Source organism: Nuphar pumila, chromosome 6, assembly GCF_984573655.1.
Source record: "Nuphar pumila chromosome 6, dmNupPumi1.hap1.1, whole genome shotgun sequence".
NCBI classification, from domain to species: domain Eukaryota; kingdom Viridiplantae; phylum Streptophyta; class Magnoliopsida; order Nymphaeales; family Nymphaeaceae; genus Nuphar; species Nuphar pumila.
The window spans coordinates 88,977,837-88,992,510 of record NC_143254.1 but is presented as its reverse complement, the minus strand read 5'-3'; the positions used below and the strand labels follow the sequence as shown (position 1 = coordinate 88,992,510).

The 14,674-nt window shown below is 39.0% G+C and overlaps 1 protein-coding gene across 2 annotated transcripts; it reads right to left on the bottom strand.

Moving 5' to 3' along the window:
* Positions 1 to 145: 145 nt before the first annotated feature.
* LOC149835086 (putative disease resistance protein At5g47280) lies at positions 146 to 5,575 on the bottom strand. 2 transcript variants are annotated; one of them, XM_090011683.1, is made up of 6 exons: positions 5,399 to 5,575; positions 3,791 to 4,720; positions 2,258 to 2,658; positions 1,566 to 1,918; positions 1,297 to 1,490; positions 146 to 1,215 (listed from the first exon to the last, which is right to left on the bottom strand). In XM_090011683.1, the coding sequence occupies exons 2-6, from the start codon at positions 4,455 to 4,457 to the stop codon at positions 380 to 382; spliced, it is 2,451 nt and encodes an 816-aa protein (XP_089867809.1). In that variant the 5' UTR covers positions 4,458 to 4,720; positions 5,399 to 5,575; the 3' UTR covers positions 146 to 379. The 2 variants fall into 2 exon arrangements, with proteins under 2 accessions (XP_089867809.1, XP_089867810.1); XM_090011684.1 differs by having other exon boundaries at positions 5,409 to 5,575.
* Between the last annotated feature and the right edge of the window lie 9,099 nt (positions 5,576 to 14,674).

The window sequence follows — 14,674 nt, the reverse complement described above, 5'->3', positions numbered from 1 at the left end:
GACTGTGTGTGCGTATATATATATATATATATATATATATATATATATATATATATATATATATATATATATATAAAGACAACAAAACTACGAGAAAAAAGTAAAAGTATAAAAGAGTTATTTACAAAAAGCTGCCTAAGTTAGCTGCTGTATACAAAAAACTGCCTAACATTTCTATTATTACATGTAACTGCCTAGGCGTGCATATCCATGTCCTTATGACAATGTAATACATTCAAGTAGCAGAATAGAAAATGGGATAAAGCTAATTCAGATGTAATTTAAAATTCATAGGAAACAAATCAATGATGTAGAACCTTTGAATTTCCACAAGTACAAAGAAATGGATTAGCCAAGATTTGATTTGCAATCCAGCTCACTAGATAAGAAATTTCAAGTTCACATCCTCTTTAGGCAGTTGCAGAATTTCTTTCCTGAGAGCATGCTCAAAAGGCTTCCATAGACGAGCAGTATCCTCATTACAGACAACAGCTTGAAGACCTTTCATCTGTGTTACTGATACAGGCAGTTTCGTCATGCCTATACACCAGCTCATGTCAATCTTTTCCAAACGGTGAAGTTGGCCAATCTCATCTGGGAAATCCTCAATTTTTGAACAGTGAGACAGATCCAAAATCTTGAGACTTCTGAGCTTACAAATTGAATCTGGCAGGCCTTCCAAACTATGACAAGCACGCAACCTTAGGACCTTTAATCTGCTTAACGAGTCAATTCTCTCAGGCAGCTCAATTAAATCAGGGCAGTTTGTAATGCTCAGTTTCTGTAGATTGGTAAGATCACATATTCCCAGAGGTAATGTCTCTAAACCGTTGAAATAGTCAAACTCTAGCTCTGCCACCAGAGGAAGGATGCTCGGGATATCCAGCGCTAAATCGTTACTGTCTTGACTAACCTTACAAAGCACCATTGATAGCTTCTGCAGATTTGGCAATGGCTCTGTAAATGTAGAGAGAACGGGGACCGATATCTTCTGCAGCCTGATTCTTCGGAGATTTTTCAGAGAGCCTATTGCAGGAAGGCCACTCACTTTTGCATAGTTCAAGCTGTGATTTGCAATAATCAAAACCTTGAGGTTTTCCATTCTCTCCAGAAATGGAGGCAAGCAATATGAATCGGCTGAGAAGTTCAGAATAAGAACTTCAGCATGAGGGAGTGACATATCAAACCAGTTCCAGGGAGCCATTTCATTTTCACCTGCATAAATATCAAATATAATTGCAATTTGTGATACACTTAAAAAATCAGCAAAATTAGGTGTAGCTTTCTCATGCCTACCAGTGCTTATGGAAACAATCTGAGCTAGGGATGTTTGATCCTTTTGTTGGGAAAGATCTGCTTGCCTCATGAAGAGCCTTGTGTTCTGGTGGTCATCATTCACCTGGTTAGTATAGATGGCCAATTCCCTCAGCAGATCATGCTGAATAATAAAGAGGTCACTAAAGCTGCCATCTATGTCCCCTGCTGCATCCCTATGAAGACATTGAAAAATCACAATTAACAGAGAATACTTCAGATTGTAATGCTGCATAAGGCTAGAAGCCTACCGTGTTCTTTCGACAAGTGTGACAAGATTTCTGCTGGAGAGTTCAAGCAGAGCAACATAAGCATCATCTTCGCTTAGGTCATGGATTTCAACCCACATGTCAACGACGGAGGTAGCAGGTATCTTTTCATCCTCAGGAAAAGAACCCAGGTCCATAAAACACACTCTAAGTTCTTTCTTCAAGGAAATTAAGCTGGTGCGCAGACACTTCAGGAGATCTTCGTGTTCCTCAAAAATTTGGCCTCCTTGTTTAAGCATCTGTGCTGTCTTATGCCATTTTCTCATGGGTTCCTGCCTCAGTGAACTTGCTATCACTTTTAGTGCTAATGGGAGACCTTTGCAGCCTTTCACTATCTGCAATGTAATGATTAGAGGCATCATCTTATTGGAAGAGATAAGGGTCAACGGCAACCCATATGGGCACATGGAAGTGCATGGTGCTAAAACTGGCAGAGGACCATCCAGGTAAGTGACTAGTACATGGTATGCAGGCACAAAACAAATATGTGAATAGGTCTCAAGCACCTGATAGTGAATAGACATAAAACTGCCATTCATGGGCAAACATGCATGTGCATAATTTTCTACGGATCTGTTATATATGACTATGACTAGCCTGTTAATGCTTGCATGTATATTTTTTGTAAGCATGCATTTTGTCAAGAAAAAAAATAAATCAGATCAATTACTGACCTCTTTCACCAGCTTACCATCCACTTTATTAAGTGCTTGGTCAGGGGTAAAAGCCCAGTGACAGAACAGATACAATGCATCTTTTGGTCCCAGAAATTTTAACGTGTAAACTGAATCGAGTAGTTTAAATTTGATTCTAGATGTGACAAGAGTTCTTAAGCCTGCGTTCCTGAACTGAAGCTTCTCAAGTACTTTTTCAGACCAAACATCATCAAGAACCACCAAGACAGGGTCTCGCCTTCTCTTGTTTAGATTGTCTGCCAGCAGATTAATTGCATCGTTCTCATCCATGAACTCAGGTATTTGGTTGGCATTGATCAGCTCTGCCCATAGTCTCCGATAGATCTCCTTCAAATCAGGAGATTCTGAAACGATTATAAATACAATCTTTCGAAACGTGGCTGGAGATGTCAAACAAAAAAAGCAATTAGCAATGCAGCATAAATCAGCTATGGTACCCTTCTTTCACAGGGAGGACCACAAATAACTCCGAACATAATATTTTGGTTTCTAATATAGAAAATTATATTATGTTCGGAGTTATTTGATGTTCCCTAGAAAAAGGCTTTAGATGTCATATTTTTAAAGAACAGAAAGTTTTCTGGGGCTTGAGGGAAATAAATTAAGTTCCAAGGAGACAAGGAGCTTTCCAGAGGACTATAGAATAGAGAATGCGAGAACCTGAAATGTTTGTCTGATGATAAAGTTTCAAATCTCAATGCATATAAATTATAGAGAATAGAAACATCTTTGACAATTAAGAAACCATGGAAGGATTATAAAAATAACTTGAATTAGTGCATATTACCTACTTATAGAGTGTAGCTCTTACTACTTATTTTATAGTCTTAGTGGCATGAAAATCTCGTGTCTCTGGTTCGTTTAGTCATATCACCCAGAAACTTGGAGATGAATAATTATGTTGCTTTTCTTTTATTTTTTTTCTCAAAGATTACATTATTTTTCATACTATTTTGCTTTTCTTTTATTGTTTCACCTCAAAGCTTGCATTCTTTTTGCATACTATTCAGACTACTGATATCCCATGTAGAATTCAGTTGCTCCCAGTTCACATTTGATTTTCCCCTGCTTAAATAGGAAAGAGTAACTTCGAGCAAACTTTACCAATTCTGCCAAAAAATGTGAAACAAACACTTTGTAGTTGTGGAAGAAACTCTATAATTGTAAAATTTGAAGCATTATTTGCTATTCTCTCGATATAAATAACTAAAAGCTAAATTAATGAGATCTATAAAATTGAGAGGAGGAGAGGTTTTGGGATGGGCAGCATAGATCTATCCATACTTTTTTCCTTGTTTTTATATTTCCACTTTTCTGTCGTCTCTTCATCTTTTTTACTAATATACCATGATAGATTAATGGCTCTTATGTTTGTTAAACTGCTAACTAATATGTGCCCACACACGCACACTATGTGCAAAAACTGTCAGCTTGTACTGACAAAATTAATGTTTAAGAGGTAGGTTGTGTAAGAGAAGTGGAAAGGATATAAGGCAGAAAATAAAGTTGTACCTTTAACTTCCTCATCTTGACAGAGTTTTGTCACCAAGGTCGTTTTCCCGCATCCTCCAGGTGCGCATACTCCAATCATAGACACATCTTCACCCAACAACTTTCTTTTTAACTTTTCCAAAGGAGCATGCAACCCGACAATGTTACTTGGAAGTTGAGGCATGGCACAACTAGAGTAGGGAAAACTTGCACCTTGAACACTGGAACACAAACTGATGCTACTAAACCTCCTGATCAACTCTTTCATATTTATTGAACTCATTCTTGATTCTGCATACATATCAACCTGCATATTCATCTGTGCAAACCTTACCAACTGTTCATCTAACTCATGTAATTTCTTGGAATAATTATATTTCTTCCAGATTTTCCAATTGGGCAGCTTGGAACACTTATTGATCAACTCTATGCCATTGTTCAAATACTCTTTTAATTGAGACATATCCTTTTTCCTTTGAAGTGCTAGATCATCAATCTCTGTGCTGTCTGTTAGTTCTTCATCCAATTGTTGAACCACGCGTACTGTAACAACCAATGCATCTAGTGTTGCTTTTAGCCGATCAAAGTGCTCTTTAAACTCCACAACAGTATTCCTTGCCTGCAAAACAGCTTTTAGTAAGTCTGCAACCACAGCACCTACTACTGCTCCACTAACTAAATCTGCCATTTCAGTGTGGAAGCTTAGGTGCAAGGCAAGTACTGTGACTTCACTCCAATCACTGTCTTCAAGCTCCAATAACAGGTTCAAGCTCACTGTCTTTGGTTTTCAGTCTCTCCAGATTTAGACAAAAAGTGCAGCTTTTGATCTTTCAATTGCACGAATAAGGAAGCACTCTCCATCTTATCCATGTTCATCCCGATCCTCTTATGGGAAAGACTGAATTTTGGTTGCGGACACCGAAAAAACAACTCCAGTAAAGTTACAGAAATCTACATTCAGAAATATAAAAAAGAAATTGTGTTAGCATTCACTTCTTAACTCCATGGGTCATCTAACTCTTTTGACTAAAATCAACAAATCTTTAATAACATTTGGAGAAAAAAAAGCAAAACTTCTTGGTTGCATCAACCCAAAAAAGGGTGAGTGTAACTAAAGTTGGAATTCAACCATATATCCGAAGCAATTCTGAGGGTACAGAACTAAAAACTAGGACCAAATTCAAAACCAAGAGAATCATGCATCCCAAACCAGAAAAAGGAGGGCGAATATGGAAATTGGGAAAGCTAAAAACAAAGGGAAAAGTTACACAACAAGAATTAGGCAAAGAACATTAAAACATGCCCCATGAACCAAAGATTTCAATTTTTCACTAAATTTGGCAATCGTCCACGGGGGAAAACAACAAAAAAAAAGGTAGCAAACCAATTTTAAGCATACAATCACAAGCGATCCAGCGTGTGACGAAGTTGGTCAACCCCAAAACCAAAAATCGACCTCTGAAATCAAATGTAGAACTTAATCCAAGCATCCCCAATGCACCAAACCGAGTAAACAGTAGAGAGACGGCAATGGGCCTCAGCAATCTAAAGTCTAAACCCCAAAAATAAGAAGAATGGTTTTGCAGAAAAACAATCTAAAGACCCTTCTTGAAAACCAAGTTGCAGTACCGAAACGCACCTCTTCTTATTCAGAGTCCTCCCGCCGGAATTTCAACACTTGAGATCTCAAGGACGAACCGAGAGAAGAAAACGAGTGACTCCCTTTCTCAGAATGATCTGAAGGATGCCGTTCTGTTCAATTAAGCAACGACTCTTCCAAACTCGTCGAAATTTCTCGGAAGGACCGTCAGAATCACTCACAAGATTTTGACTAATTCTCTTAGTTTCCACGGCACCCAGTTTCGATCGTACGGACGACGAGTTGAGGATCCCGCGTCATTGAGGACCAGTGAGAAACTCGTCGAAATTTCTCGGAAGGACCGTCAGAATCACGACAAGATTTTGACTAATTCTCTCCTCGTACGGACGACGAGTTGACGATTCCACGTCTCTCTCCCGCGTCATGGAGGAGGACCAGTGGCAGTGAGGAGTCGGAAACCGGGTCGGTCCTGATCCACAGACCCGCTAACCAGTGTAATTCACAGAAAGCTGCTTCACGTATCAGATATTTACGGAAAATGCTAACATATCAATGCATTTTAAAAATATCACGATTTTAACTTGTATTGACCGTTGTTTTACTGTTTAAAACGCGATATTTAAAAAAAAAATTAACGAGATATTAATTCATTCAAGATATTTTTCTTTTTTGTAATTTTATTATTATTTATACGTTACTACATTTATATGTATTGCATAGTTTTTATGTTTTAGAATATAATGTTATTTTATGGAGATCTTGAGCAAAAATCAAAACTTTTGAAAATTACCTCCCACGCTTTCCCTTCACCGAGAATGAGATAAGGGCCCCGACCTGTATTGAGGTCCGAGCCCAGCCCGACCCAGTTACAGTCGGGCCGGGCCCTTTATGCCCGACCCAGTTAATAGGCCTGGCTTATCATCAGGCCATATGCATTTTGCATATGTACCCGGCCGGCCTGATTAGGGCCCAATTATCTAATCTGGCCGGACCCAGCCCTATTTATTCATGCCTGGGCTGCAAAGTGCAGCCCAACCTCGACCTGATTCGGGCCGGGTACCTGAAGCCCGACAAGCAGCCTGGCCCGATGGCCACCCTTATTTGTGACTGAAATTTGCACTTGGAAAAAAATAATCACTTATTATCTGATCCATATTGCCAGATCCAGACAACATCTATTCTAACCTGGTCAGACTTATAACACGTACAGTTGGATCTATATATTCAGGTCCGTGTCTAAATTTGGCAAACAAAAATTGGTCAGATTGATCAAGATTGGGCTTAACCTTCCCCATTTTGCATCTTCCGACCCAGATGAAAACAGTACAGTTTCCTATTTTCAAGGATCCAGTACCACGGTGTTGCAAGTCATAATAGGATTCAGAATAATACTATAAAATTAAAGTTGGATTTGGATCTGGATTCATTTTTTGAAATTTAAATCTACTGATGCGTCAAGCCTTACCTAACTCATATCCGACCAGTTTGCATCCTTGGTAGGTTCTTGCTTGCTTTTCCGGGAATCAGCTTGACCCAACTGCTTAGGAATATGATTTGAATGATTCAAAGGACACGGAAATAGTTGAAAGACCAATGTTGTCAGTACTTACCGTATCGACATAAAATTGATAAGCTTCACCCCTGAATCGACTATTTTTTAATAAAATATAAAAAAATATTTTAATATTATTTTAATGAATTTAACAGGTGTCACGTTCTCCTTGACATGTAATACTTTTTAATTATTTTTTAGCCGATTCAGAACGATTCACTTGAGTATCGGTATCAGCCGATTCACCTTAATAGTAATTGGCCAAACTATGCAGGGCCAATACCGATACTGACAACATTGTTCTTGGATGCTTTGATAAGGTGCTAATTGGTAATTAGAGTGAATTATTGCAACAAAAATATCAATTTCAGCATTTACCCAAGTTAAAGTGAGCAAAATCTTTTCAGGAGACGAATACCAAGTGTTGGGCTTGGATCAAGTTCGTATAGGCTTGCTAACTAGTAGTAAATTTATTTTACATATGTAGCCCAACTAGCTAGCCCCAAGGTGGGGTGGGGCCGTGGCCACTAGATGGGTGGTCAAAGATTCCATTCCCATGGGCGTCTCCTCTTTGTCCAAGCCGACGCCCAGCGTATGCCCAAGGGTGGGGTCCTAGCCTGGGAGTTTTACCAACACTGGTATGACAATCGTTAAGTATGACATGCAGTGGCGGAGCCACATTGTGCCCACCCTGACCCACAAAAGTTCTCCAAAGGGCTACGGGTCAGGGTGGACAGTGCCCACCGTGACCCACATTTTATGTGGGTAGTGCCCACCCTATGGCCTTTGGGTTTTGGGCTCTCCCCCTACCCTAATCTCTCTCTCTCTATCTCATGTTTCTTCTTTCTTTCTTTTTTCTTTCATAATTGTGACTGTGATTCTTACAAATGCCAGTCCCAATCGCTAGCTCGTTTCAATCATAAATGTGGTGGTGGTTCTCCTACTTCATGATCCTCCACCCTAAATTTTCTGATCCATCTTCTTACACAACAAGAAAATACGTTGTTAGCGACGGACGTTAGCGACAAAATCTTTCCGTCGCTAGTTAGCGACGGATTAGCGAGCGACAAACATCCGACGCTATAATTAATGAATCTTACGAAAATAGCGACGGAATATAGTCCGTCGCCTAGTCCGTCGCTAAGTAGCGACGGATGTTGCGACGTACTGTTTTGTCGTTACAGTCGCACCATTTACCGACGACGTTCGCGACAGAATCTAGTCTGTCGCTAAGTAGCGACGGATGTGGCGACAGAATATCATCTGTCACTATTTTCATAAATTTGATTTTACGTTGGCTTAGCGACGAAATTAATCCGTTGCTAAGCCGTCGCTAACTTTCGAATAACCCTAATCCCAGGCAGCTTTTCCTTTTCTTCTTTCGCTGCTCCCGCTGTTCGCCGCTCCTGCCGTTCGCCGGTCCCACTCCCGCCGTTCGCCGGTCCCACCGTCTGCCGGTCCCACCGTCTGCCGGTCCCACCGTCCGCCACCCGAAGAAAGGTAAAGGACGCCCCCATGCCGTTTCCGGCAGGGGGTTAACCCCCTCCCGGTTCACGCAGAGGGTTAACCCCCTGCCGTTTCCGGCAGGGGGTTAACCCCCGTTTTCATGCAAGGGGTTAACCCCCTGCCGGAAAACGCAGGGGATTAACCCCCTGCGTCCCCTGCCGTTTCCGGCAAGGGGTTAACCCCCTCCCGTTTCCGGCAGGGGGTTAACCCCCTGCCGGAAAACGGAGGGGGTTAACCCCCGCGTTTTCCGGCAGGGGGTTAACCCCCGCGTTTTCCTGCAGGGGGTTAACCCCCTGCATTTCTGGCAGAGGGCTAACCCCCTGCATTTTCCGGCAGGGGACCCTTGCCCCCTGCCTTTCCGGCAGGGGGTCGACCCCGACAGGGGGTTAACCACCTGCCGTAACAGGCTGGGGGTCGACCCGCTGCCCGAACAGGGGGTCAGTGAACTCCCTACGTTCCGTAAGGGGGTTAACCCCCTATGTTCCGTAAGGGGGTCGACCCCCTGCCGGAACAGCAGGGGAGTCGACCCCTTGCCAGAACAGTTTTTTTTTTCGTGGTGACTTCATTTTAAAACAGTATTTTTTTGTGACGATTTTTCAACGGAACCAGCTCGTGCTCAGCCACCTGTGGTAAGTAAGTGTCAAAAACAATGCAAATCGGGTAAATACCCGTGGTGAGTAAGTGATGCAAGCACATCACATGTTATTTAATTTATTAGATGTAATACTTTATTGTTCACACACTCACTTAGTTATTGATATTTAGGGTTGCTTCGTTGGAGTTCGGAGCTCATGCTGAGCATGCTTTTAATGTAAGAATATTGAAGTGTTCTTATTTTTGGAGTACGGAGTCCATGCTAGGCATGGTAGTAGTTAGTGAGATATTGAAGTGTGTTTGCTGCAGGTACATGTTTGCCATTTGTTTGATCTGAATGATTACAATGTATTGCACTGTTTGATGTAATTGTATCCATGCTTGCATGTAACTTTCAATTCGATTATGACTTCCATGTGAAATTGTATAATGAAAGCATGTTTCAGATAATTGTATCGTGTCATGAATAGTTTGCACATGAAAATATTAAGTTATCAATGCATGCATCAAAATTTTTGTTATTGTATGACATCATATATTGCATGATAAATTTGATATGTTCTTCATTGTAGCATTCTGATTGTTCTCTTTTAATTCGTTAGGCTATCATTCGTAACATCATAAGAAAATGATTGCAAACCGTGAGTGGATGTATCGTAGGATAGTGGACAATGAGTTATTGCATGAATATATGGATGGTGTTGACAGTTTTATTGAATTTGCAACGACAAGTGTCAGTACAGTGGATCCCACAGGTCAGATTAGGTGTCAATACTATCAATCAGATGATGTCTATGACTTCGCTTATGGTCACGATGTTGCTCATGATATGCATGTCATATCTCCATTGGCCGATGAAACATTCATAGAGGAATGTGATCCAAATGATGTACCAAGTGGATGGGCAAACAATGAAGAAGAAGAAGAAGAAGAAGAAGAAGAAGAAGAAAGTCAAACTAGTGACGAGAAAGAATTCTCAAGCTAGTGAGCAAAATCTTATACTACAAACCTCTATTTAAATGCATTGCAGTACTTGATGTGAGTTGTATTGCAATACTTGGTGTGAATGATTTCAATTATTTGAATGTATTGTAATACTTGATGCGAATGCATGAGTTGTATTGCAACACTTGATGTGAATGATTAAAAATTTTATTTGAATGTATTGTGATACTTGATACGAATTATTTGAATGCATTGTAATACTTGATGTGAATGACTTGAATTATTTGAATGTATTGTAATACTTGATGTGAATGATTTCAATTATTTGAATGCATTATAATAATTGATGCGAATGATTTGAATGCATTGCAATGCTTGATGTGAATGACTTGAATGCATTGCAGTACCTGATATGAATGATTTGAATTATTGTAATACTTGATGCGAATGACTTGAATGTATTGTAATACTGGATGTGAATTATTTGAATGTATTGTATGACATGTTATTTGTTAGAATATGGTTCATGGAGGTTATAGTGGTCGCTCTTCCAGTAGTAGCTAGGCTCAGTCTTCATCTTCACGGGATCCTGTGATAGGTATATCATATAACTAATTGGATGCTTGATTAGTTCAAATGAGCATTCTGAGAATTTCTAACATATTTTTTTACAGATGATGTTGCGTCTGTACACAACCCACCTACACCAGTTGATCACACAAGTCAGGAGCCAACACAGGAAATAGGGTCTTCTCAGGCTGGCACAAGAAGACTCATTCGAATAATGTATATCGATAATCGACCGTAAGTATTTTGTTTTCAATTATTGCATATCTTATAAATATTTTATATTGATATTTACTGTGCAATAATTCATGTGCAGCACGAGGTTTGAACCACAAGAAGTAGTACGGGAGATTAGGAATTCACTTCTTCAACATCTACCAGGACCGGTTGCTCAATGGAAAGAGTACCCAAAGGAGGTGTTAGACAGATTGTGGTCCTCATTCATGGTATACAGTTGTTTCTCATAATTAATGTGTTTCATATTTAATTTATTTAAGTAATGTCTACTAACTTTCTGAAAATATTTGTAGGCTTCGAATCGCTTCGCAACTACGGTGGAAGAAAATGATGCAAGGAAGGTGTGGCAGAAGGTGGCTGTCAATCGATTTGCAGACATGCTGCACACTATGAAGACTGCAGCAAAAAAACATCTGGCGTAGTAGATGATCCATTACTGTGGAAGGGCCATGAACCTATTACTATCAGGAGAGATTACTAAGATGAAATGTGCGATAAGTGGGCGGGAGATGCATTTAGAAATCGCTCTGCGAAGGCTGCACAAAATCGATCGAAGATGCCCGAAGCCCATCTACACACAGGTGGATCTAAGACATTTGAGAGCCACCTGAAGAAAATGATAACTCATCAATATATAATATTAATTTTATAAGTATTGTTGCAAACTTGTGTACTAAATCTTTTGTCATTTAACTTCGCAGGAAGCAGAAAAAGGAGGCAGTGTACCATATAAGGATGTGTTTGTTGAAACACATAAACGGAAGACCACGGGAGTCTTCGTATCAGAGAAGGCGAGAACGACAACAGTATGTATTTATTCAATTAATAATCATTGCAATATATATATATATATGCAAGTTATCATAATGTTATAATTAATTATTAATGAATACTTTAAATATTATTTTGTAGGAGGCATATGAGCAACAGATGGTAGAGCGATATGGCGATGACGCTACTCAGCATCCATCATTTGATCCTACAGCATGGGTGACTGCAGCAGGTGAACCCCAAAAAGATCGCGTGTTCAGGTTTGGGAGTAATATGAACACTTCACCAGTTATTGCTTCTTCCAGTTACGGCTCACCGACTTCTTGCGCCGACATAAGCTCCAAGCAGCAGACTATTCTTTCCGGTAATGATGTACGCCAGATCGTTACGGGATCACTGAATAACTACTTCCAATACACCGTTGCCCCCTTTCTCCGAAATGAGATCAACAATCTTGTTCTGAACAAGAGATCTTCGATTCCAGGTCCTTCTCAGGTATAATCACATATTCAGTTTTTTGTCTGCCTTAGAACACATATGAGCATAATCGAATCACATATATAACTTTTTGCCTGCCTTAGAGCACATATGAGTATGATAGAATCACATATAGAGTTTTTTGCCTGCCTTAGAGCACATATGAGCATGCTACAATAACATATAGAGTTTTTAATTGCCTTAGAGCACATATGAGCATGCTATAATCACATATAATTTTTTTTGCCTGCCTTAGAGCACATATGAGCATGCTATAATCACATATTCAGTTTTTTGACTGCCTAAGAACACATATGAGCATGATAGAATCACATATAAAGTTTTTTTGACTGCCTTAGAACACATATGAGCATGCTATAATCACATATTCAGTTTTTTGACTGCCTAAGAACACATATGAGCATGCTATAATCACATATTCAGTTTTTTGACTGTCTAAGAACACATATGAGCATGTTATAATCACATATTCAGTTTTTTGACTGCCTTAGCACACATACGAGCATGATAGAATCACATATAGAGTTTTTTTATTGCCTTAGAGCACATATGAGCATGCTATAATCACATATAAATTTTTTTGCCTGCCTTAGAGCACATATGAGCATGCTATAATCACATATTCAGTTTTTTGACTGCCTAAGAACACATATGAGCATGATAGAATCACATATAAAGTTTTTTTGACTGCCTTAGAACACATATGAGTATGCTATAATCACATATTCAGTTTTTTGACTGCCTAAGAACACATATGAGCATGCTATAATCACATATTCAGTTTTTTGACTGCCTAAGAACACATATGAGCATGTTATAATCACATATTCAGTTTTTTGACTGCCTTAGCACACATACGAGCATGATAGAATCACATATAGAGTTTTTTTATTGCCTTAGAGCACATATGAGCATGCTATAATCACATATAAAGTTTTTTTGCCTGCCTTATAGCACATATGAGCATGCTAAAATCACATATTCAGTTTTTTGACTGCCTAAGAACACATATGAGCATGTTATAATCACATATAAAATTTTTTGCCTGCCTTAGAGCACATATGAGCGTGCTATAATCACATATTCAATTTTTTGACTGCCTAAGAACACATATGAGCATGATAGAATCACATATAAAGTTTTTTTGACTGCCTTAGAACACATATGAGTATGCTATAATCACGTATTCAGTTTTTTAACTGCCTAAGAACACATATGAGCATGCTATAATCACATATTCAGTTTTTTGACTGCCTAAGAACACATATGAGCATGTTATAATCACATATTCAGTTTTTTGACTGCCTTAGCACACATACAAGCATGATAGAATCACATATAGAATTTTTTTATTGCCTTAGAGCACATATGAGCATGCTATAATCACATATAAAGTTTTTTTGCCTGCCTTAGAGCACATATGAGCATGCTATAATCACATATTCAGTTTTTTGACTGCCTAAGAACATATATGAGCATGTTATAATCACATATTCAGTTTTTGACTACCTTAAAATACATATGAGCATGCACAAATCACATATAGAGTTTTTTTACTGCCTTAGAACATATATCATTTATGATAGAATCATATATACATTTTTTTGCTTTGCCTGCCTTAGAGCACATATGAGCATGCTATAATCACATATTCAATTTTTTGACTGCCTTATCACACATACGAGCATGATCGAATCACATATATAGTTTTTTGCCTACCTTAAAGCACATCTGAGCATGGTAGAATCACATATAGAGTTTTTCTGTCTGCCTTAGAACACATATGAACATGCTATAATCACATATTTAATTTTTTGACTGCCTTAGCACACATATGAGCATGATAGAATCACATATATAACTTTTTGCCTGCCTTAGAGCACATATGAGCATGATAAAATCACATATAGAGTTTTTTTATTGCCTTAGATCACACATGAGCACATGATAGAATCACATATAGTGTGTAATTTATTTCATTATATTTTGTTTATCAATACTGACTGTTCTTTTCTTGTGTAGGCTGCTAGCGATAATCAGCGTAGCGGAGCTGAAGGGACAGATAAAGACAATGAACAAGAAGACGCACAAAATCTTGGCGATGATTAGAGAACTATGTTGAAGAAGTTCTAGTTTTTTATGTTTCCTAATTGTAATTGTAAATAATTAAACTTGTTAATTTTAAGGTGGAACGATTAATTATTGTAGAATCTTGTTATATGGATTTTTTTGTGTGGTTTTTTTTTTTTTTATTTACAGGAAATATAAATTGTACAGGAAATATAAATTGTACCGTTCTCGGTATTTAATTTTCAAATATTTTTTTTTTAGTTTTTTTTCATTTTTGCGATGGATTAGCGACGGAACCATTCGTCGCTAGTCATATAAATCTAGCGACGGCATAGCGACGGACGTACATCTGTCGCCAAGCCGTGGTCGCCGTTTAGTACCGACGGATTGACGACAGAATACAGCGCTCGTTAGTCCATCGCAATTAGCGGCGGACCTGGCGACAGAATACATCCATCGCCAGTTAGCGTCGAAAAATTCGCGACGTAAGCATACCGTCGCCTCGTCGTCGCTAATCCGTCGCTAACAGGCGTAGCGACGGAATGTGGTCGTCGCTAATACCCTG